The sequence below is a fragment of the Molossus molossus genome, unplaced genomic scaffold (genome assembly GCF_014108415.1).
Source record: "Molossus molossus isolate mMolMol1 unplaced genomic scaffold, mMolMol1.p scaffold_m16_p_2, whole genome shotgun sequence".
Classification (NCBI taxonomy): domain Eukaryota; kingdom Metazoa; phylum Chordata; class Mammalia; order Chiroptera; family Molossidae; genus Molossus; species Molossus molossus.
The window spans coordinates 22,929,289-22,955,434 of record NW_023425355.1 but is presented as its reverse complement, the minus strand read 5'-3'; the positions used below and the strand labels follow the sequence as shown (position 1 = coordinate 22,955,434).

General features: G+C 38.0%; 2 protein-coding genes across 2 annotated transcripts in view; both read right to left on the bottom strand.

The window, feature by feature from the left end:
* DIAPH2 (diaphanous related formin 2) overlaps window positions 1-26,146 on the bottom strand; it is a 924,489-nt gene that overhangs the window by 713,185 nt on the left and 185,158 nt on the right. Inside the window, exon 5 of the mRNA XM_036270453.1 lies at window positions 24,248-24,387. Coding sequence (XP_036126346.1) covers window positions 24,248-24,387 — 140 coding nt within the window. The remainder of the gene's footprint in view (window positions 1-24,247; window positions 24,388-26,146) is intronic.
* On the bottom strand, window positions 20,238-22,010 carry RPA4 (replication protein A4). Its single transcript, XM_036270452.1, has one exon. It carries the CDS (start codon window positions 21,398-21,400, stop codon window positions 20,612-20,614), a length of 789 nt encoding a protein of 262 aa, XP_036126345.1. The 5' UTR covers window positions 21,401-22,010; the 3' UTR covers window positions 20,238-20,611.

The window sequence follows — 26,146 nt, the reverse complement described above, 5'->3', positions numbered from 1 at the left end:
TCCCTTTATCAGTGTTTGTGCAGTGCTAAAGGCTAGTATAGAGGGTTATGTGTTCTGTACAAAGGATTTTATTTCCCTCTAATGGTGTTTTATTCCCATGTGTAATCTCATAGTACAACCCAAATCACTGGAACATCAAATGAAATGAATGATAGTTCAGAGTTTGTTGGGGGAATCAGAAAGTTGGTAAAATTATAAGACATGAAACAACCAATTCAAAGGATTGAGAAGACTTTAAAGATGACTGTAAATGGTGTTCACATGTTTTATTTAAAAGCAGGAAAACATCTCCTTTTAATCCTAATGTTGCTAATGTAATGTTTTTGAATTCAATTAAAACCAAACCTTAGTTATAAGCACATATGGGGAAAGAAGGAATCCCAGGTGATTAAAACCAATGCACAGTCCGGCCGGTGTGGCTCAGTGGTTGAGCATCAACCCATACACCAAGAGGTCGCCATTCGATTGCCAGTCAGGGCACGTGCCCAGGTTGTGGGCCTGATCCCCAGTGGGGGGCATGCAGGAGGCGGCCAGTCGATGTTCTCGCTCATCGATGTTTCTCTCTCCCTCCCTCTCCCTTCCTCTTTCTCTAAAAATCAATAAAGAAAAAAAACAAAAAAACAAAACACCAATGCACAACCCAATGCTAACACTATTATACATTCCGTCCACGGATCAGCATCTCCAAACAGCAGCCAAGAAAAGCTTAGTATTTCCAGCCTTTTAAAAAGGATAATTTGTTCAGCTAAATCAACTTCATAGATAATTTCACTATCAATATATACATCCATTAAAAAATGCAATGTTAAAAACAAAACCATATGGATTTGTATATGCTATAACTGCCTCAGTCTTAGTCCAATAAAAACATCTATATCTATTCAGGTTTGTCTACATGAAAGTAAACACAATAGCATTTGAATGTCCCTGAAAACTACTCATCGTGGTAGATGAATGCATACAAATTCTGACCAATTCAAGGAATCTACCAGATGTAATGCTGCCATTTCCAGACATTTGCATATATTCCTTGGAAGCACAACGTTCACTTTCCAATTGTTTCACCCAATTCATAGAAAGGTTGAATAGGTCAGTTTTCCAGCTCTGTCTCTTGGTGTCTTAGACTTCAATGTTGAGAGCGATTAAAATGTCCTTAGAAAATACCAGAGAGAGAAAAAAAAAGAAAATACCAAAGAGGAAATTCCACCTTTCTCTCTACACTCCATTATTTGGTTAAGAGGGTTTTATCTGGCTACATTTACTCTCCCAACCAGGGCTCACTGGAATGATCCTGCTCTGTTTCATACTACTCGCACAGTTTCTAAAGACTTCCTCACAAAAGAAAATGTGTGTTCTTTCTAGTTGATCATATAATATGGAAACAAATTCCGCTTATATATTCACAACAAACTGTAAATGCATGAGTTACATATAAAAATCTCCTGAGGGCAATAGTTTAAGTAAAAATGTTCTCTCAAAGGATACAGTTCCTTATTCATTAAAATAAATTTCTTAAGCTCTCAAAACTACTTTGGAGACAGTTGAAATGGCTCAAGTCCAAATCTTTTAAAATACCCAACAGTCGTAGTGAAGAAAAAAATATTTTCCTCTCCTGTACTCCTTTAAAAATTATTGACATCCTTAAGAGATGGTCCTAGTCATATTTCAAATTTTCTGCATAGGTTTGAAATTATAAATATAATTATGTTAGAACACTAACTAAAGTCGCCTCCTTCGTAATATAACTAGTCAAACTTACAATAAAATGTTGACTTCCACAAGAAAAACGTATTGGTTCATTTTCCTAAGCTATCAAACACATCACAGGACATTCCATTTCTTTTAGTTTAGTGGAATTTTGTCAAAATGAACCTACTCCTGGAAATCACGCTCCTAACCTGTAAACTCTAAACATGAAACAGAGCTGACATCAAGTTGATCTGTTGTGAACAAGGTAAGAAGTTCTTTGGACGCAGGGAGGAAAACAGAGAGGCATTAGAACATACCACCCACCTCATTTCCTTTTCTCCTGCACCAATTTGTATGATATACTGTCTGATTCTGGTGGGCAGCAGAGAAGTTAAATGAATTTTTTTTCATGATAACCGGGTAAGGAGAATTGAAGGGTAATTACTATTTGATGACTAAACAACTGAAATGCAACAGTTCTTCTCATCAACCAAGCAGGTGCAATTCCAAAACATATAATTAAAGACTCGTTATAGAATGTAATAGATACATAGACAAAGATCAAAGAAACTGAATGTTCATGAATATTTTCAGAACAAGATTACTATAACCAAACCAAAAATAAGCATTTCTTTGGGTTTTTGTTGTGCATGTCAAAAAAAGCTCATCAAATCCAAAGGTTTGTCTCAGAATGTGGTCAGTAACTACAGTTGTTCTGTTTTTTTGTTCTGCTTTATTTTTTTTAAATGTTTTTTTTTATTGATTTTTTTTAGAGAGAGAAGAAGGGAGAGGGAGATAGAAACATCGATGAGCCCTGGCTGGTTTGGCTCAGCAGTTAGAGCGTCGGCCTGCGGTACAGAGAGACCTGGGTTCGGTTCCCGCTAAGGGCACGTACCTCGGTTGCAGTTTGTCCCCGGCCCTGGTTGGTCGTGCGGGTGGCAGCCACTCGATGTGTCCCTTCACATCGATGTTTCTCTCTCTCTCTCTTCCTCTCTCTCCCTCCCGCTCTATCTGAACAAAAAATGGAAAAATGTCCTCGGGTGAGGATAAAAACAAAAACAAAAACAAAAAAAAGAAACATCGATGAGAGAGAACATCGATTACCCGCTTCCTGCATGCCCCCTACTGGGGATCGAACCCACAACCTGGGCATGTGCCCTGACTGGGAATCGAACAGGGACCTCTCAGTACATGGGACGATGCTCAATCCACTGAGCCACACCGGCCTGGCTTTCTGGTTTATTTTTATATAATATTTTAAATCTCCTTCCCCTAAAACTGAGAAAGATACTACGGAAATTGTGCATATATCTGTGTGCACACATATGCACTCTTAACCATGGTTAAATATCTTAATACATTCACCTTCAGTAAAATTTTTCAAAAGGTAGTCATTGAACAATGAACAGTCAAAATCTTTAATAACCCCACATTAAACAACTTGGGAAATGATAAGGTTTACCTAAGAGAAATTAAGCCATGCTCATTATTTTTTTCTTGCACGGAGATATTAAAACATCTAAGCATTGGTTCTCCACCTTCCTAATGCTGCGACCCTTTAATACATTCCTCATGTTGCATGTTGGTGTATCTGCATGTAGACGGACCTGCCTGGAGACGGATAGAGGAGGGTGTCTCAGCTCCTAAGACCATCGGAAATATGTGTTTTCCGATGGTCTTAGGCAACCCCTGTGAAAGGGTTATTCAACACCCCAAAGGGGTCGCGACCCACAGGTTGAGAACCACCGAATTCTAAAGCAAAGTAACAACAAAACAATAACATGTACAGGACTTACAGAAAGAAAAACAAAAACCTTTATAGGGCTACAATGCAAAAATGTTCCTAAGAAAGAGGTATTAGCCCTCAACTATATTCAACCTGGCTTGCACTCATTTTCAGAAGAATCTAAAACATAGCTATTCCTAAAAGATACATATTTGTACATGATAAGTCTTTCAAAACGTATAGATGTTTTTTAAAGAAAGCATAACGTTTTAATTGCTGAAATGTCTTTGGCCTTCTTCAAAATTGTAAGAACTTTCTTTCCAATTGGAATAGTTCAAAATCCAAAACAAACACTAACATTTAAATTGACAACACGGTTTTGTCTTCATTTACAAACAAACCTCATTGAAAGAACACACACTGAACACAGTAGCTTTACTGGTTGTGAAATCAAAGCAAGCTACCCATATTGGCTCTTTCATCTTACAGATAAAGAAGTTAGAGAATTTTAGTGACTTGTCTTAAATCATAGTTTGTTAATGGCAAAACTATGATTGAAATCCACCACTACTCAATCTGTACACACCTCTCATTTAACTCTATTATCAACAACTAACAAAAAAATCATCATTTAGTGGTTACAAGTGTTTTGGTTGTTTTGTTCATAAAGGAATATTGAATGAAACATACAATTTATAAAAATATCACCAATGTGCATATTCAGAGGTGAAAGCAATGCCAGGAAGGTATTTTTTAAATTGCTTATTATGGATTCCATCATCAAGGCATGGGAAACTTTAGATAATAAAAACACTGGAGATGTCCAAAAATATACTTTCTTTCTGCTTCCCGTGTATCAATAAATAAAATAGTTACTTGTTCAGCATATATACAGAGCCCTATCATACTGCAATTCTTTACTATGGATTGTTGACATACCAATGAAGTATAGATCTATAAACACCCACTTCCAAAAAATTTACCAATTGTTCGTTATATAGGGCCTGACACAAAATATAAGCATTGGAGGCCCCTGGACAAAATTAGAGCCATTTCACTTTAATTTGGGAGTAATATTCCGAGGTTTTCAAATATGTAAAGATTAAACAGCATGCTATGAACAACCAATGGGTCAAGGAAGAAATCCAGAGAGAACTTAAAAAAAAAAACAAATATCTTGAAAAAAATAAAAATAGAAATGTAACATACCAAAATTTATGGGACACAGCAAAAGGAGCTCTAAGAGAGAAATCCATACCAATAAATGCCTAACACAAAAAACAAGCAAGGTCTCCAATAAACCACCTAACTTTATACCTCACAAAAATAGAAAGAACAAAGCCCAAAGTTAGTAGGAAAAAATAAAAATTAGAGGAAAAATAAATAAAATAGACACTTAAAAGACAATAGAAAAGATCAATAAAACTAAGAGCTGGTTCTTTTGAAAGATAAAATTAACAAACCTATAGCTAATTTCACAAAAAACAAAAAACAAAAAAGATGCAAATAAAATCAGAAATAAAAGAGAATATGTTACAACTGGTAACACAGAATACAAAGAATCGTAAGAACCTACTATGAACAATTTTACACTAACAAACTAGATAAACTAAAATGGATACATTTCTAGAAACATACAACCTACCAAAATGAATAATGATGACACAGGTACGGAGACTGAGTCAGTAATCAAAAACCGCCCAACAAACAAAAGTCCAGGACTAAATGGTTTCACTAGTGAATACTATCAAACAATAAAAGAATTAATACCAAAACTTCTCAAACACTTCCAAAAAATATGCAAAAACCGTTTGCATTTCTTTACATTAATAATGAACTATCAGAGAGAGAAATTAGAAAAACAATCCCATATACAAGTGCATCCAATAGAATAAAATAGCTAGGAATAAATTTCACCAGGAAGATAAAAGACCTGCATATTGAAAACTACAGACATTAATATTAAAAAAAAAACTGAAGACACAAATAAATGGATATTCCATGCTCATGGGTTGAATAAATTAATTTTGCTAAAATGTCCTTATTACCCAAAGCAATACATACAACACAATTTCTATCAAAATTCCAACAGCATTTTTCACAGAAATAGAACAAATAATCCTAAAATGTGTATGAAAACATAAAAGACACTGATAAGCCAAAGCAGTCTTGAAAAGAGAGAACAAAAGCATCATGCTCCCTTATTACAAAGCTATAGTAATTGCCCGGCTGGTGTGGCGCAGTAGATTGAGCTTTGTCCCATGGACTGAGAGGTCCTGGTTTGATTACCAGTCAGGGCACATGCCCAGGTTGCAGGCTCGATCCCCAGTGGGGGGCATGCACGAGGCAGCTGATCAATGTTTCTCTCTCACATTGATGTTTCCATCTTTCTCTCTAAAAAAATCAATAGAAACATTAAAGAAACACACACGAATAAACAAAGCTATAGTAATTAAAATAGTATGGAATTGACATTAAAAAAAAAAACAGACATACAGATCAATGAAACAGAATAGAGAGCCCAGAAATAAACCCATGCATATATAGTCAATTAATTTACAATAAAGAAGCAAAGAATATACTATGGGGAATGGACAGTCTCTTCCAAAAATGCTGTTCAAAGAACTGGACAGCCACGTGCAAAAGAAAAAAAATGGACCACTAACATATACCATACAAAAAAATTAACTCAAAATGGATTAAATACATGAACTTAAGACCTGAAATTATAAAATTCCTAGAAGTAAACAAAGGCAGTAAGTTCCTTTACATAGGTCTTGGCAAAACTGGGACTACATCAAACTGAAAGGCTTCTGCCCAGCCAAGGAAACCATCAACAAAATGAAAAAGCAACCTACTGAATAGGAGAAGATATTTACAAATCATATATTAATCATAGGCTAATATCCTAAATATATAAAGAACTCATGGAACTGAATAGAAAAAATCCGATTTAAAAATGGGCAGGAGATCTGAATAGACATTTTTCCAAAGAAGACATAGAGAGGACCAACAGGTACATGAAAAGGTGCTCAACATCATTGTTCATCAGGGAAATGCAAATCAAAACCACAATGAGGTATCGCCTCACATGTGCTTGGAACATGACCATACATCCTGTTAGAGTGGATATTAAGAAAAAGACTAGAACTATCAAGTGTTGGCAAGGATGTGGAAAAAAGGGAACACCTGTGCACTGCTGGTGGAAATACAAATTGGTGCAGCCACTATGAAAAACAGTATGGAGGTTCCTCAAAAAATTAAAAATAGATATACCATATGATCCAGCAATTCTACTTCTAAGTATTCATCTGAGGAAAATGAAAACACTAATTCGGAAAGACATATGCATCTTCATATTAAATGAAACATTACTTATAATAACTAAGACATGGAAACAACCTCAGTATTCATTGATAGATGAATGCATAAAGTGATACACTATTACACACGCGCGTGCGCGCGCACACACACACACAATGAAATATTATTCTGCCATGAAAAATAAAAAATATTGCCATTAGAAATGGATCGACCTCGACGGAATTACATTAAGTGAATTAAGCAGAATGAGAAAAACAAGTATCATATGATTGTTCTTATATGTGGAAATTAAAATGTCTATATATCTATCTGTAGATAGATACATATATATACCCATAGATATATGTATACCTATATATATACCTATAGATATATACACACCTATATATCCATAATAGATCGATCGATAGATACATAGATAATCTAAGCTCATAGTTATAGAGTACAAAATGGTGGTTGCCAGAGGTGGGGGAGGAAGGTGGAAGAAATGGGTGAACTGTTCTTTAGTTTGTTTGAATAAATTCAATTAAAAATCAATATAATGCCCTAACCACAATATAAAGGAGAAAGAAGAAAAAACTCAAAATTAAATGCATATATACCTCATGTTATTGGTTTTCACTTTGTTGTACCTCACAGATATTGCATTTTCAAACACTGAGGCAAGACACCACCAGCAAAAAGAATACCACTCGCTGAAGCCTCAGATGATGGTATTTTATAGCAATAAAATATTTTTAAATTCAGGTATCTACATTCTTTTTTAAACATGATGTTATTATACACTTAACAGACATTTACAACGTAACTTTTATATGCACTGGGAAACCAAAACATTCATGTGACTTGCTTCATCGCAATATTCACTTTATTGCAGTGGTCTGAAACCAAACTTGCAATATCTCTGACATATGACTGTAATAAGTATTTCTATCTCTAAATGGTTGGACATGACTATACATACTAGAGGATTTAGTTGAATAGTCAATGCTTAGACCTCTGTAGAAAATATATATTATATATACAGAGAATATATTATATATACATATATAAATACATAAATAAAATGACCATTCAGATATCAGCTACAAATGCCATATTAGTGACCTGAATTTCAAAAATGCATTGTTCTCAGTAAAATCTTTCCCAAAAGAGCAAATAATTCTTGTTACAAATTTCTAAAAATATAAATAAAACCTATTCTTCCCTTGATAAAATAAAGAAAGTGGGCAAATGTGATGAGCAAGAAATGTCAAAGATGACTCCAAATCACACCCAGGGATCTGAGCCAAAACCATGAATAGATGAACAAGCTCTCTAAAACAAAGAATAATACATCGAGTCAAAAATAGTTGACTACTATTATGTAATCTCTAATCTGTTATGAGCTCACAAACTAAAAAGTCCAGCAACACGTTACATATAGCTCCACAGTATGTATCAGCATGTTGCTTATATCTCTACAATACCATTTGATAATTCATATTTACCTAGCATCCCTCATATCAATCGTACCAGAAATTTCCAGCCACATATCTGGAAAACAAATATGCATATATAATTTGGTCTTACTCCTCAAAATTAATCCCTCTATACTTGCCTGTTATTAACTTTTATCACTCTAATTTTCCAAGAACATTTGAAAGAGCTGAAAATGCATTAAGATCAATGCTTGCATAAAAGTATTGCATCAGCAAATTAAGACACATGATTTCAACATGTAAAGACATCATTGTAATTGCTATCAATATAAAAATAGCTAAAGCTGATGAAAAGCTCACATAGTAACAACTTGGCACATCACCCACAGCATTCTTTCCTGAGAGAAAATAATGAGTAAATAACCTGACAGGAAAGTTTTTGTACAGTACAAAATATGTCATAAGGTCAGAGATTACTAGCAGGTAGATAGATGTTCCATACCACTTAAATAAAATTATTTTTCCGTTTTAATTTATACTTATAATGCTGACTTCAATGATACTACAAAATTCTTAAGCATTTTCTATATTAAAAATTTATTAATGCTTCATATAGTTTTAGTGCTGGACTCATTTCAAGCTATTCTTATTCTCTGACAAATGCTAATTCACATATGGAAATTTATGATAACCCGATTTTTTAAAAATCTGTTTAACAATCCATTTTAGCACTTGGGCTTCAATACTTTTTGAGGAATGCTGAATGCACCAATTTAAGAAATTATCTCCAGCCCTGGCTAGTTTGGCTCAGCGGTTAGAGCGTCGGCCTGCGGTCCAGAGAGACCCGGGTTCGGTTCCTACTAAGGACACATACCTCGGTTGCAGTTTGTCCCCGGCCCTGGTTGGTCGTGCGGGTGGCAGCCACTCGATGTATCCCTTTCACGTCAATGTTTCGCTCTCTCTCTCTTCCTCTCTCTCCCTCCCACTCTATCTGAACAAAAATGGAAAAATGTCCTCGGGTGAGGATAAAAAAAAGAAAGAAAGAAATGATCTCCAGAAACCTCTTTTGGAAGCTGGTATCAAGGGTGGTATGGTACCACAGTCTTGCTCCATAAAATATCTAGAGCAGTACTCAGTATTCAGGCAGCAGCCTCCAATATAGACTTAACTGGATTCAATCTGTATATTTTCAGTAACACTGTATGCTGCAGAACAGACCTAACAAATAGGAGTGGGTTGATTCTGAGGATATGAAGGCTTGAGATTCACATTCACATGGCAGACCACTAAGCATCTCATTTGATGCTGAGTCCGTCTTTCAAAGTACACTGTAAGGTTATGAAGCCTTCTACATCCTGCCTTCGTGAATTCTCTCAATGGAAGACTTTCAGATTTAAACCGCCTGATGTGAGAGGCTGTACACCTATATAGCTTTGCTGACCAGGTGGGAAATCTCCCCAAATTAGCTGTCCATTATCTAACACCAGTTGAACAGCTGGGGTCACAGAGCAAACACTGTTATCTAGCACACGGACCTTCTTTCAATCGACCACACAGCGAACCAGCACTCCAGGTGCTAGCTAGCATCTTAATTGTGAATTTTCAGCTATCCAACTCCTATCAAAAGTCCAGCTGAGAATGATAGATATTCCAGAGGGAGAGCCTCAGGGACATTTCTCAAGCACACCTTGGTAGCGGGTTAGATTATTGGAAACTACATACCAGTACTATTACTCTGGGTCGTTGCAGAAACATGACGACCTTGATTTTTTTTTTTTTAATTCAAGGCCCTACGTAGGAAATTGACATGCATAGAAATCCTCTGTACTGCATGAAAAACTATCAAAGATTCACTCTACTGTTCTGTATAATACCCCTCATTTAAGAAACCACAAAATAAAATTCTCTGAGCTCAGAATTAGGAAAAATGTCCTTCCTAAAAAATAGATGGACTGTCAGTCATCAGATAATAGCTGTGTTTCTCAATACGTTTTTTCTCCCCTTGGCTACAAGGAAAACTGGAACTCTTTTATACTCAAATCATTACCTGGCATTGTCCCAGGCTTTTGGAAAAAGCCATTCCCTCCTTGCTTACTTGGAGTTGTATTTTTACCCTCATCCTAAAGGTCGTAAGATACCTACATCTCTTATTATAAGCTACAAGTGCTTTTAGTAATAGCCCCATAATAACTGAAGTATGTAAAACTCCAGTATGTGTCCAAGACCTTTATTTAAATCAAGTAATGTAAATAAAAATAAAAATATTTCAAATACCACAATTTATAAGCATTTTTTCCCATGACAAATTATAAATATATGAAAAATGTAATAAAATGTTTATTAAATGTTTTCAAGTGAAAGGAAGTTTAACATTCTACTAAGGAATCCATTTAATAGTAGTTTGCTTCTATTATGAGAAATGATATTGTATCTGCCTTCATTTAAAGTTATGTTCTGAAGCTAAAATTATATCATTAAAAATGCAATGTTGCCCTGGCCGGTTTGGCTCAGCAGTTAGAGCATCCGCCTGCGGTCCAGAGAGACCCGGGTTCAATTCCCACTAAGGGCACATACCTCAGTTGCAGTTTGTCCCCACCCTGATTGGGTTGTGTGGGTGGCAACCACTTGATGTGTCCCTTTCAGGTCGATGTTTCTCTCTCTCCTTCCCACCCTCCCTCCCTCCCTCCCTCCCTCCCTCCCTCTCTATCTGAACAAAATATCAAAAAATGTCCTCGGATGAGGATAAAAAAAAAATGCAATGTCAATATATATGGTACCAAGTAAGTTAAATGAGCATGGATATGGTTGCTGTTAATTCAAATTATTGACCAAGATTTTACGTATTTTTTTTAATCCTCATCCGAGGACACTTTTGCATTCATCTTTAGAGCGAGAGGGAGGAAGAGAGAAAGAAACATCGATGTGAGAGAGACATATCGACTGGCTGCCACCCACACGACCCCCAGCCGGGGACAAACTACAACCGAGGTACGTGCCCTTAGCAGGAACCGAACCCGGGTCCCTCTGGACCACAGGCCAACACTCTAACCGCTGAGCCAAACCGGCCAGGGCTTGACCAAGATTTTAGAAGAAAGCATAAAATTTAACATAAATACACGGAATTCACTATTTTCGATTCTATGTAAAAATATACTAGGGACTTCTAAAATGATTTATACATTTAAAAGTTAAAGTGAACAAATCTAAAATAGCAATATTAAATAGCTCTGTTTTAGTAATACTGCCTTATGAGATGTGTTCACAATTTTAAGTCTTGTTCACATTTCTTAATCATAAAAAAAACCGTCTTCATTATTTCATTTTTCATAGGTAGACCAATGCAAAATGTTCTGAGTATTGATCTGTACCTACCTTTATATTAACTTTCTAAGTAGTGTTGGCTCCTTTGCCAAGCTTTTAATAAGTTGAATGCAAGCTGTTTAAATAGTTATTAACACCCATAATTCAGAAAGTATATTCTATTTCTAATTTGTATTACTGTCAAGAGTCAGCTATTTTCATTACGATGATGTTAAAATGCACATTTGTTAATACACACAAAAAAATCTAAAGGGAAGTTAGAAGATATCGAATTAAAACAAATGTTCTAGAGGTAATGCAAATAATTACACATTTGTGAACTGTAAAAGGTATTTTATCAGTTTTTACCTGTTTAAAAACATTGGCTGAGGAAGCTATCAGCACAGAAAGTGAACATACACCCTATGCAATGAGTTTGGCAGATCAATCACTAAGGTTCCGAGCAAAAAAGAAAAAAATTTCCTAGTGGGGTAAAATACCCCTCAAGCTGTAAGGCAATTTCCGCAACAACTCTGCAAAGAACTCTACACAATCACAACTCTCATGCTATTCTTCAAACCAGAATTTGCTGTTTTTGTTGTGTGCTTAGAAACTTTAGTCACAATGATTTATTGCTACACATTTCTTTGGATCTTCATAAAATGTACTGCCAAATACTTATACATTCTGTAACGGGTTGGCTGGGAATAAAATTGTCCAAACTCTTTGGTCATTTCTCAGTAGTCACTGCCTCCCTTCATAAACTTTAGAAAAGGAGTATGAACAAAAATCTGTAAATAACATAGTTCTCATTCTAAAACACACAGACCATGGTATGTGCAGAGAGTAACACAATGTGTGATGTCAGGTTGAGATTTATAGTCAAAATTCATGGATTGTTAGGGTGTTAATAGAGTTGTAAACATTCAATTTCATTAATTCATTATGCAACAGTAAAAAGACCACTGCGTAAAGCATGCTATATTGTCTGTAGCTTATGGCAATCAAACCAACAGGTTACATTTCTGGGTGGAAGAAATTAGCTTCATTCTTTTGCTCTGATTACATCTAAAAATGCATGGCCACAAAATAGCACCAGATTAATGCAAATGCATTCTCACGGCTGGAGAAACAGAGGTTGTTATTGATGGTGGGTCAATATCCACATCAAATCACACATTATTATATACAAATTGCACCATACCTGCCATCAGGAAACAATACGAGGGCAAGAGTACCCCTTCCCCAGAGGAGTCTAAATTCTAAATGAGAAAAATAGATACACATGCATGAAACTATTACAGAGCATAAGCAGGTGCAGGTAAAAATATAGAGTACAAAATAAATGTTGAAGGAATCTATAGTAAGGGAGTGATTTGGGATACAGCCAGTTAATGGTTTATAAAAGGAATTTTAAAATATTTGCCTTTAGTAGAAAATAATACAATGAAGTGACTTTCTTAGAACCTTTATCATCTGAGTGATTAAATAGCATATGAATTTAAAATTCATGACTCCATTTAATATTCTGAAATGACTGTCCTTTGAGAATGTTTAGTAAAGCTATTAGTGTGTTTGTATATTTATGTTTGTTTATTGTTTTAGTAGGGGCTGAACAAAAAGAAACCAGTTAAAACTGTAGTAGGGCCCTGGCCGGTTTGGCTCAGCGGTTAGAGCGTCCGCCTGCGGTCCGGAGAGACCTGGGTTCGGTTCCCGCTAAGGGCATATACCTCAGTTGCAGTTTGTCCCCGGCCCTGGTTGGTCGTGCGGGTGGCAGCCACTCGATGTGTCCCTTTCACATCGATGTTTCCCTCTCTCTCTCTTCCTCTCTCTCCCTCCCACTCTGTCTGCACAAAAAATGGAAAAATGTCCTCGGATGAGGATTAAAAAAAAAAAAAAAAACTGTAGTAGGAAAGGAAACCAGCCATGAGAGGGCAAATGCCTAGATTCTAATGAATATCGGGGGTTGAAAAATAGTTATGTAGCACATTTGGAAACTGCTTTCTTTGATATTTTAAAGAAAATTATAAATACCTGTCTGGCATTGGTTAAATATATTTATAAAGGCAAGAAAATAATGGAATTCTAAGAAATCTTTCAGTCTTACGGAGGAGTTTTTCTCATCCTTCAAAATCATTGCTAAACACTAATGTAGTTCCAATAGCAAACGTAATAAATTGGAACTAAGCAAATGACAACATAAAACAAAATTTTAGAGCTGGCAAGCTCCCATTTCACTTACATATGGTGAAACTGCAGCCCAATGAGGCCACCAGCTGATTGGACAAAGGTCACCGAGAGTGAGAGATCTAAGACTAGAAGTCAGGTTTCATGACTGGCCATTCTAGTGTGACTATTTTATCTTCTGCTGTCTCTCAGAATTTAGTACTTCAGAAAATTTTTCTTTATAAATGAAATGAGGCCAACCAAATTTAATTTTATTAAAAATAATTATACATAGGCCGGCCAGTATGGCTCAGTGGTTGAGCATCGACCCATGCACCAAGAGGTCGCTGGTTTGATTCCCGGTCAGGACACATGCCCAGGTTGTGGGCCTGACTCCCAGTGGGGGGCATGCAGGAGGCGGCCAATCAATGTTCTCTCTTATTGATGCTTCTATCTCTCTCTCCTTCTGCCTTCCTCTCGCTTTAAAATCAAAAAAGAAAAAAAGAATATTTATACATAAAAAGAGATCTAGAAGTAGTACCTACTTCTAGTTTTTTGGATTTCCTGAACTAGTTAATGTTTTTACCTAGACAGAATTTAGCTTAATTTTGTTATTTCAAGGGTTTTAAGGATAACTGTCCTATGCATGATTGTAGTGGGTTGACTATCATCTATCTAGAACTCAAAATATCACCATATTTGGAAATAGGGTATTTGCAGAAGTAATTAAGGGGGGGGGGATTAAATCCAGTTACAGTATTCTTATGCTAGACACAGAAAAGACACACAGAGACACAGAGAAGGAGATATAACAAGGGAGACAGGTGTGAAATTACACTGCCACAAGCCAAAGAATTCCAGAAGCTGGAAGAAGTAAGGAAAGATCCTTCCCTAGAGCCTTAGGAGGGACCGTCCTGCCAAATCCTTCTGGCCACCTGAACTGTGAGAGAATACATTTCTGTTTTTAAGTTACCCAGTTTTCGGTAACTGTTAAGAAAGTACTAGGAAACTAAAACAGTATTAAATGATTTCCTGTTGAATTTCAAGAATTATTTACTTTTATATAAGACCCTACATATTCAAGGTGATTTATCCTTTTATAGACTATTTTCCTTTCCCTTCTTTTCTGTGTAATTCCCTTCTTGTTATACAAATGACTCTCATTCTTGGGTTTATTCTTGCACTGGTTTCTTCCTTTTCTGATTTTTTGTTGTTGTTTCATTGCTCGTTTGCGTTTTTGCTTCTGTCCAAAAGGAAGACTAGTTGTTTGCCATGTTGGTTTGATTACTTATTTTTTGGTTTCTGTGAGGGAGATTTTAAAGCAGGGGGTAGTTAAATAACAAGATTGTATAGGTTGGTGGTTTAACATCTGATGGAAATAGGTGTGGTTTGGATTATGAAATGGTTATAAGCATTTCTAAGGAATAAGTTTTTTGTTTTAATTTGGAAACTCTGGGTTGATAAAGGTAAAGTTTCTTTCCTGTAGGACTTTTAAAGGCTTAAAAAACAACAATGCTAATGCTCACTGTGAGTTCCCAAGAGGGAAAGATGCACTGCACTTCCAGAACTTATTTAACCATGTGATGTAGACACAAATCCTACCATCATTTTTCGGGTTTTTTGAGGGGTAGGTTGAGGAGAACCTTATCAGGAAGAAAGATTTTTGGACCAGAGTCTAATGGTAGATAAAAGTCCACTGCTTAGAGGTGGCTTACTAGACTTCGGTTAAGAATTCTCAGGACACTCAAAGGAAATATGAGAACACTAGATGCTCCTTGTTCTTTTCTTTCCAAAACCCACACATAATACTAGAGGCACTACGTAGTAGCAGTGTGTTACTTTTTCTCATTCACTTAATTTGTAATGCCACAAGGAATAATGCTAAATGCTAAATTTACAAGATAAATAAAATAACCCTTGGCCTTCAGGATATTGCCATACAATAACTTTCCTTCTCATCTTATTCAAGTTCCTGTGTCAGCTGGTGCCTGACAAGCTCATATCCCCTTCTTAGGGGAACACTCCCCAAAGTCATCTTCTAAGGGAACAGTCCAAGGTGAACAAATTCTGGACCACATCAGCCTGCCACCCTCTCCCTCACCAAAGGCAAGTCTGACTTAATCAGAGATGGTAAGCACTTATGCTGGTCTGCAGACTGAGGTGGCCTGGCATGAAAAGCTTTGCCCAAGCAAAACCAAATGGGGACCAGAGTCACCCCATTAGGAATCTCACCTGGGCAATATAGAGAAGGCCAGGCAGTTAATATCAGAAAAGGACACTGACAATGGGACTAATCGGGATGATGCTCCATGAATTTCTGCTGCTGACCTAAGGGAGGCTCATGACAAAAATAATCAGGTTCTAGGACTATCTTGGGACGTCAAATGACCTTCTATATCAGCCTCCATGAGGCACAGCTTTACAAATGTCCCTGGAATTCCTGTGCGATTTCTAGCTCCCTGTTTCGACTCAGAGTTATCCTTTTTTAATCTAGGTCAGGTCAAACCACTACTCGCCTTAAAACTCTCTAACAGCTTCCCAGCTTTCTCCTAGTAAAAGCCAAAGTCCTTCCAATGGCTCCCAAGACTCTACATTCTCTGCCTCCAGCTACACTGGCCCCTTTGACATTCGTGAAACAAGGCAAGCATCTGCTCTTGCTGTTTCCTGATTCTAACAATGTCCCTCTTCCAGTGGACGACATAGCTCATTCCCACACTTCCTTCAGACCTCTGTCAAATATCAGTCGAGGCAGGGAGGCCTGCACTAACCATATGACATAAAATAGCAACTTCCCCTCCCCAGCACAAATCTCAACCTGACATATTATGTATATATTTTTTTAATTTATCTGACTTCTCTTACTAGAATATTAGCACCATATGGACAAGAATAATTATTTTTGTTACTTCTTTATGGGATATCCTTCTGCTATGTAAAAACACACCACAGCCCTGGCTGGTTTGGCTCAGGAGTTAAAGCGTGGGCCCACAGACCAAAGAGTCAGAGGTTCAATTTCAGCCAAGGGCACATACCTCAGTTATGGTTCAGGCCCTGGCCCTGGTGGGGTTGTGCGGGAGGCAACCAGTCGATGTGTGTCTCTCTCTCCTAATCTACCTGAAGATAAATGGAAAAATATCCTAAGGTGAGGATTTAGAATAACAAAACAAAAAACACGTAACATTAGGTGCTATTCATTGAACTACTCCAACTTTAGGTATTACCAAAGAAAATAAATTCTTAACAGTATAATAGTTTTAAAAAAAGAGAAAATGTTTTCTTAATTTTTCATGCAGTAATAACTTGAAATAAATATTATATGGATGGCATTTGAATTATTACAGGTATCATCCATAGTGGATGGGGCAAAAAAGCCCCAAATTTCACTATACAGAGCCGTGTGGTCATCAGAAAAAGAGACTTTTCAATGCAATGATATATATTCTTAAGATAATATACTTCAAAAAATGAATGCATTGGTTTATAGAACATAGAGACTGTCAGATAATTTTTAATCAGTGAAAAGACAGGCTCAAGAGGTATCCTAGCATCATTAAAATTAATCTGGGTTACATGGCTAAATTTGCTACAACAACAATATAAAGTTTTGTTTATTAAACTGGTAAATGAGTTCACACCTAGTTTTATATTCTTCATACTTTTTGCTGGAAGATTTCATAATGGGTATTTTTTTTTTTATTGAAGTCAGGTACATTTTAGTGAAAGAAATACTGTCAAAATATGTAGTATGGGCCATGAGTAAAAGGAGGATATTTTGAAAGGTGTTCCTTATTGTGAGGTAGTATAGAAAAGAGGTTAAGGGCCCAGACTCTGAAGACACACTGAGTTGCAATCTTAGCTCTGACATTTACTAGCCATGTAACATTAAAATGGAGAAAATTATCTAACCTTTCTGAACCTCAATTTTCTCATCTATAACATAAGAACAATACTAATACTACCAATAATAAAGACAACCTGGTTGGGTGTGTATATTTTAAGTTCTTAGGACATTTCCTGGGGGGCAGTAAATGTTCTACAGTGTTCCTTGTTATTATTTTTGTAATGTTTTTAAAGATGTCTTTAGGATATCCAGGAAAGCATTTCATCAGAGTTTGAATTTTAAGGGAGGTCTGAGCTGGGAATATAAATCTAGGCATCAATAAGAGGGATGGACACACACACACACAAACACTTAAAACAGTGCCTAGAAGATAAGTACTATGTAAATGTTAAAATGTTAATTATTATTTTAATATTATCCAATTATTGTTATTTCAATAACCGTTTTAGAAACCAATTGAAGTTAAGCGTATTAAAATTAAAGTTAACACTTAAATGCATATAGTAGGTGCTCACTAAAGGTTTAATGAATGGAAATAATTATTGGTGGTTACCTTTTCTGATACATCATAATAAAAAGTAGACTGAAATTTTTTTTTAAATTTGTTTCTCAGATTACACTCAAAATCTAAATCTAAATTTATCAGGTAAATGTAATAAAACAATTACTAACACTTATGACAACAGAAATATTAGCTTTGAGTTGAAAACATTTTCAAATTTATTTATTCAGCTAATTTAGAATTAACCTCAATATAAATGCATATATTTCATATGCCTATCAGCCATAGGAAAACAACCCCAAGTAGACTATAATCATCAATTGTTCTTCAGATTCCTTAGGCTTAAATGTCCCTGTTGAAAATAGTTGATAGTATTTCCCCAGCATTTGTATCTTATCTTCAAAGGTGGGCTCATATACAGAGCAGGTCTGGAGAGGAAGGAAAGCATAGGCCAAGTCATTCACCATCTAAACAAAATTTAAAGAAAAGTATACACGCCAGGTGGATGGTTTAAAATGAATTTTTTAAAATCTTCTATCCCTAACATGCACCAAATGTGCATATATAAGATATTCTAGCAATTATATTCTGCCTAAAAACGTGTTGATTTCAACTCACATTATAGTTAGCCCTACTTACTATTTTCCACTGCAGTCCCTTACCTGCAGCAGAACCCCACTAAGGCACATGATTCCATTCGGAAGAATGGGGGGCGGGGGGTGGTACTGGGATAATGAACAAACCTAATATCTCCAAAGAACACAGATGGCCAGTTCCCCTCAGAGGATGGGGAGGAAGAGGGGGTGGTCCTAGGCCTTAAATTCAGGTGTACATAGCGCAACATCAGTTTCCAGGCACAGAGGCAGCCCCAAAAACCTTTTGTTGGTTGCCATTTCCTAGTTCCAGATGAATATTTCTAGAGTAGGAGAAAAAAGTGGCTACCCATTCATTCAATGGCCAGTTGAATAAACTTGGACCATTATGAGAGTGACTATAAAATCATAAAAATATCAGATTTTAATCTCGGGGTTCCAGCATTTTCTTAAGTGATATCACAAAAGAACATTATGTCTCCTAGACTATTTCTTTCGGCACTCAGATTCTGGGGAAGAAATATGCCCCTTATTGCCTCTCTCCCAGTATGATTTTCCCCAAGGCAGGCAAGCTTTATCAACAGAGTATAAAAGCAGGTTTATAGTATGTTAACCATTGGTGGTTTTTCAAAAGGGTGTCATTTATGAATTCTTTGCTTTTCAGGGGAAGAAAAGTGAAGTTTATGCCTCAGAATGCTGAAGTGAGAATTGGTGATGTTATGTAAAGGCTGACAAGGAGAGGCCATATTCTGATAATTTTCCTGACAGTATGGATTACTGGCAATGGCACATTTAAGGGATTTTTCTCTATGTTGCACCTTCTTTTGTAATCCAAATAAGACAAATGATGTTTTATTCTTCTACCTGTCTGAATGACTATATACTTTTAATATTTTTTTCTCTCATGTAATAAAATTAGCAACTTGGAAGATACCATTTTTAGTATAAGTATTATTCAGGGCTTACTTCTTTCAATTTTTTTAAAGTCCCACATAGTCAAATGTATTATTAAAACAAGGATATAACATGTTATTGGTATTATATAGAGATGAGAAAAATTATTCTGGATAATGAAAATTATTATTCCTCAAAAATAGAACAAAAGGTTTTTTCAAGCATATTTAGAAAAAAACACACAATAAAGATTTTACAGAAGCATTTTAATAAAAACATTCAAATAAATTTCAGTTAAACTTACTAAGCTTAATAGTTCTATAATTCCATTTTCTTTGTTTGCCTAACCTATAAGAATAAAACCTTGTTATGTATAACACAGAGCATTTAGGACTATTTAGAACATCAAAATTACAGAAAGTCAGGCATCAATGTACCGTATAACTACAACAGATTGTAATTTAATCCAAATATCACCACATCTTATTTGAAATATCCATTAAATGATCACTTTTTAAAAAATAAGCACTGAAAGATGATCCTGTTATTTAAACACAGTATAATCTTATTTTTAAAAAATAAACCTATGGTAATAAATGTAAATCATTCAATAAACACTTGAACTGAGCACTTGAATTCACAGATTGTTATCTTCAGCACATTTGAATTAATCGATTACTATATTTAGCAAGCAATAACAATGACTATAATAAGCTGGATTCAAACATGGAAAATAAGTCTAATGTAAAAACAACAGAATTTTATTTATTTTTTTGTTCTCTCAGCTGGCTCCATGACTGCATCTATTGTCTCCTAATACACTGCTATTTCAAAAAGAAGCTCCCATGCCACTAAACAATAATTTTCAATTTTTTCCATACCTTTCCCCCCTCAAATGCATTCAGTTGCGTTTTCATTTGCTTGCTGGTAAATCCTACAAAAGTCCAATCAATTTATCCATCGCGATCTCCCTCTGAGCTTTAAATATAGTAAGAAAAACAGTGAAGTTCAAAGCAGTTGGAAGAGCAGTGAGGTTCCAAAGGGATGCCAGTTAAGATTTTTGTTGAAAAAGTAACCTACTTCCTAAAAGTCAACAAGTCAAACTCAATCCCATCTGGCGACGGGGGTCTTCGGAAAACGAAAAATTTTGCCGCTTCAATCAGCAGATTTAAAATGCTCTCCATCCACAGTGGGGTAGATGTGGCCCTCGACCATCAGATATTCTAGGACTTCCTTGATGGCCTTGATGCTCAGGCTGCCAAGCTCCATCTGGAGCTCTCGAATGCTCTTGCCTTCCTGTCGAGGACACTCGTGAATCAAACGCAGGGCTTTCTCCTGGATAAACTTGGGGTGGGCCTCGCCATACCCTGTGGCCTGATCCACCTCGGATGGGGCAGCAGGTGCACTCGGCCCACAGGCCGCTTCCTGGGCTTTAGCCAGCATCATGTGCGCATTGACCGTTTCCAGAATATGGGAGGTGAACTCGTTCATGTCTTCCAGGACGCGGATCTGCAATACCTCAAGGATCTTCACCGCCTCAGAACCTCTGAGGACACCGAACACTTTGGCATACACTCCCACGGGACACGGACTCAGCTCCTGCTTCGCTCTGCCTCTGCCGAGCCAGTGGCGGGCGTCGATAGGCTTGGTGGTCATATCGTCAATCTTGTACAGAATGTAGTTCGGCGCGCTCTCGGCCTTCCTAATGAGGCCCACGATCGAGACCTGGGAAACCGCTATTCCCCTAACCTTGAAAACATCGTCGACCAGAGCGGCCGTGAGCAGCTGGTTCACACAGCAAGGTATAACGCTCTGGATTCGAGGCCTGGCTCTCGGCGCCCTCAGAACAGGAGCTGCGGCCCCCTGAGGGGGTCCATCATCGCTGCCACTGGCTCCACCCGCGGCAGAGCTGCCGCTACGGCTCCCAACCCCATCCTTACTCATCTCAACGACAGCACACGGGGAGTGGGCCTGGGCTCTGGTCCGCGAGTTCCTCGAGCGAGCGCCTGCCTCTACCGAGCACCTCCACCAAATGCGGCTTCTGCACACGGACGCCCCCCCACGTTCCCCACGGAGCCAATCAGCGGCCAGAACGCAGCGGCCTCTAGCCAGTCAGGGCCTGCCAGCTTTTCGCCCGATCCCATCATCCTTTGAAAGCGGGCTACATTTTAAAAGTCCCGCGTATAATTTCGGGCCTTGCCGGCCGTCAATTAAAAAAGCATTTTTGCTCGCTTCCCCCGACCCCCTTCATTCCGAAATCTCACAACTTCTACCACAGTCACTCCTTACAGAGCAATTCACGCCCTCACGGCGCAGTGACCACTCCACAGAAACTTCCAGACACGTGAGCGCACTGCGGCGGAGCGCTGCGGTTCCGTGAGGGGACGCGGACTTGAGGGAGGCGGGGCGGGATCAGGGGACAGCCACCACCATGGTCACTGCCCTACAAGGACTCAATTCTTTGTTCAAATCTCTTCAACCATAAGCATACTTCTACTGTCGCTTCTTAAAGAGTCATTTCTTCAGTCACTCAGTCAGTTAATCCTTCAAAGGAAACGTCGGAACCCACTGGTGCAGTGTGGCGGGCGCTGTAGGTTACATGGGGAAGGAGGCGGCAGGGGCCGAGGGGGGCGAGGGGAGCGAGGGGCTGAGGGGGGCGAGGGGCATGAGGGGGGGCGAGGGGCTGAGGGGGGCCTAGGGGAGGAGGGGGGCCTAGGGGTGGGGGGGCCTAGGGGCGGGGGGGGCGAGGGGCGGGGGGGGCGGGGGGCGTAGGGGCGGGGGGGGGCTAGGGGCGGGGGGGCTAGGTGTATGTGGGGGGCTAGGGGCTGAGGGGGGCGTAGGGGCTGAGGGGGCCTGGGGGCTGAGGGGGGCTAGGGGCATGAGGGGGGCTAGGTGTATGTGGGGGGCTAGGGGCTGAGGGGGGCTAGGGGCTGAGGGGGGCATAGGGGCTGAGGGGGGCTAGGGGCTGAGGGGGCGTAGGGGCTGAGGGGGCCTGGGGGCTGAGGGGGGCTAGGGGCATGAGGGGGGCTAGGTGTATGTGGGGGGCTAGGGGCTGAGGGGGGCTAGGGGCTGAGGGGGGCATAGGGGCTGAGGGGGGCTAGGGGCTGAGGGGGCGTAGGGGCTGAGGGGGCATAGGGGCTGAGGGGGCATAGGGGCTGAGGGGGGCTAGGGGTATGTGGGGGGCTAGAGGCATGAGGGGGCCTGGGGGCTGAGGGGGCCTGGGGGCTGAAAGGGGCTGGGGGCAGAGGGGCAACTAGGAGCACCGGGTGGGGAACGGCGGGGTGACCGGGATGTCGCGGTGTGCAGGGGATCCCTACCATGGTCACTGTTCTCAAAGAACTCACATCCTGTTCAAATCATTACAACCAGGGGCATTCTGGAAGACACTGCAAGATAGCCACCTTTGAATGATTATACTGAAATGTAAGTTACATCCTATCACTTTCTTTTTAAATGTTGTATTGTAGAATTATAGTTTTCCAGTTTTTCCAGCAAATGCATTCTACATAGAAATAAATCTAGTTGAGCCCCGCCGGTGTGGCTCAGTGGTTGAGCGTTGCCCCAGGCACCAAGAGGTCACTGGTCTGATTCCCAGTCAGGGCACATGCCCAGGTTGTGGGCCCGATCCCCAGTGGGGGGCGTGCAGGAGGCGGCCAGTCGATGTTCTCTCTCATCAATGTTTCTCTCTCTCTCCCTCTCCCTTCCTCTCTCTAAAATCAATAAAGAAAATAAATAACTAAAGTTGACCCTGGAACAATGCAGGTTCACATATACCCGTGCAGTTCAAACCTGCCCTGTTCCAGGGTCACCTGGCACTGGGAATCCATGTTATGCAGAGGGCTAACTTCAATTATAAGCCAATTTTCAAGTAGACTAGTGGTGGGCACCCCTACCCCCCATGTTGTTCAAATGTCAACTGTAGTATATTTCAATATACACATAAATCCGAACAGAACGACTAAGCTCTAAATGACTTTCAAGGCTCTATGGCTAGGTCAGAGAAGTACAAAATGTGACCGCCTTATATATTAAGAAAAACATGAATAAAATAAAAATACAATTTCTATATACTCTTATGCATTCATTTCTGAACTTCAGAGTCTGTCTAGTGATTGTGTAAGGAGATCCCAAAATATTTTCTATTACACTGAAAATCTATTTTCCTTATAAAAATATTTTCATTTTGTTGTAATTAATTTAAAGACATTTTATGGTTAATATATGTACATTAGTTACTGGAATACACCATTGGCAAGAAACTTGATTAAATATCCTTTTTAACAATTTTAAAGAGTTTATTAATACTTACGTATTTCTTTTATTGGTTAAAATAATTAAATTTTGCTATCTCAAATTACAGAAATGTGTGAGTAGTATATCTAAAACTTGTAGAATGTAAAATTTTATTTACTTCTCAAATTAAAAAAGGAATAATATCATAGAGCCAATATACTGAATTTGTTTTACAAATAAATATATAATAATAATTAGTACACAGATTTCCATATAAATGTGCATATTTAACTTCTGGATCTATGATTATATAATCAAAGAGGAATTAAACATCCAAGTAATACTTGTATTCTTAAAATTGTACATTATTAGAGATTAGATTAACTACATTTTTTAAATGCTTGCAACCTCATAATCAGACATTGCTGTTTAATTAGCTAACATCAGATTTCTGGTCAGAAAACCTTGAGGTTCATAAGATGTGACTGATTATATTCCCAACAATTATATACAGTACAAATTATATGACTCATACCAAAACAAATAAGAACCACCTACCTGACAGGATTGCTGGTTAAAGAAACCCTCAGAGATTCTAGGCAGTTAAGAAGTTTCTCATCTGAAATACCAGATCGTAATTCATGAACATATTCTTGCGAAGACAGGGTGCATTCATGTTTGCTGTTTTTCAGCCCTCCCTATGGGGGGAAGAAAAGATATCATTTAAGATAAACAACAGGTATTTTGTAAATCTTTTAAAATAAAATAATACACAGGATATGTTAGGAGTGTACTGTATAAAAATGTGTGCAGAGTGCTAGGCACTTAAAAATTCATGGTCATAGAATTGATGTGGTAAAATCATGTTGTGTATATCTCAACACTCTCCTCAGCCTCATTTAAAAGAAAATTACACTGCTGGTGATCATGACCTGAATAGAATATGGACTTGAGTAGCATAAAGTATCTCCGACAGGAATGCTTAAATTTATAATCCAGGCATTAGGATTAACATTAGCTGGTCCTTAACCCACAGGATGAACATTTAGCAATCATTAATTTTCCTAAGATATTTACATTCTATTTCACAAAATACAGTGAATGAAATTTAATATAAGACATTATACATTACCCACATTTACTGAAATACCAGAGTATCAGTCTATCTCAACAAACAAGTGAAAATGGTTATTAAAATGTAAAACAATAGTCTCCAATTAGAACGTTAATCAAATTAGTCTAAAACATTAATCAATTCCCAACTATTTTTTTCTAACTTTGTTACTCTCGTGTTGTAGATGAATCTTTAAAAAGTTATTAAATGCATTTATCTGATAGTGACTAGTCTTTAGCTTAATTTCCAATATAAGTGTCGTTATTTTATTTCTAGAACTCATTATCATATCACAGCTCTTTAGCTTTATCACCTTGCCATAACTCTGTGAGTAGTTTGGGGAAAAGGCTGGGAGGAAAATATCATCAACACACTCATTGTACTAATAACTCATAGTTTTACTTTCTAGACACACATAATCATAACTGCCTCTTTCCTATATTACAAGCATAGCCCTCTGAATGAAAACTCTAGTTTTATTCCTATTTTCTAAGTTCATACAAATTACACTGCGTTCTGCTAAGTATCTAAACTACAATAAGGAAAGCAAATTTTTTTCTCATTTGGTAGAAGTCATATCATTAGAGAATTTTAAAAACAACAACGTGTTAATAGTGAGAAATGCGCCCTGGCTGGTTTGGCTCAGTGGTTAGAGCCTCGGCCCGCGGATCAGAGAGTCCCGGGTTCAGTTCCCGCTAAGGGCACATACCTTGGTTGCAGTTTGTCCCCGACCCCGGTTGGGGTCGTGTGGGTGGCAACCACTTGATGTGCCTCTTACACATCAGTGTTTCTCTGTCTTTTCCTCCCTCTCTCCCTCCTGCTCTATCTGAAGATAAATGCAAAAATATCCTCGGGTGAGGATAAAAAACAAACAAACAAACAAAATAATGAGAAATGGATTCCCTAGGGTTTCATATTATTGCCTTTTTATTGAGAATACTTTCTCAATATAGAAATTGTCAATCATGCCTAATGTCTGAATTTTTAAAAATTCCATGAAATAGTAAACATTTCAAGGCTGACAAAGTCTTATGTATGGAAACTCTATTCCCTTCTAGCACTATGGCACTGTCGCTCCTATAGCACTTAAGACATTGGGGCAGAGGTCATTATCTGTGTCTGTCTCTCTTCTAAACTGAGAAGTCCATGTATGTCAAGCACCTAACACAGTGACTGAATTTCGTTGAACATCAATGAAAATGTGCTGTTACTGAGCATGTCCATAACAATTACAGAAGAACAAAATTTCATCCTTCAAGCACCCATATTTTGTGTATTGCCACTGAACTGCTTTTTCTTGCTTTGTTAGGATACACAGATGTTCAAGAAGTCTACTAGATAAA

Excerpts from the sequence above, each read along its gene's own strand:
- RPA4 (XM_036270452.1), bottom strand. The coding sequence starts at position 21,400 with ATGAGTAAGGATGGGGTTGGGAGCCGTAGCGGCAGCTCTGCCGCGGGT.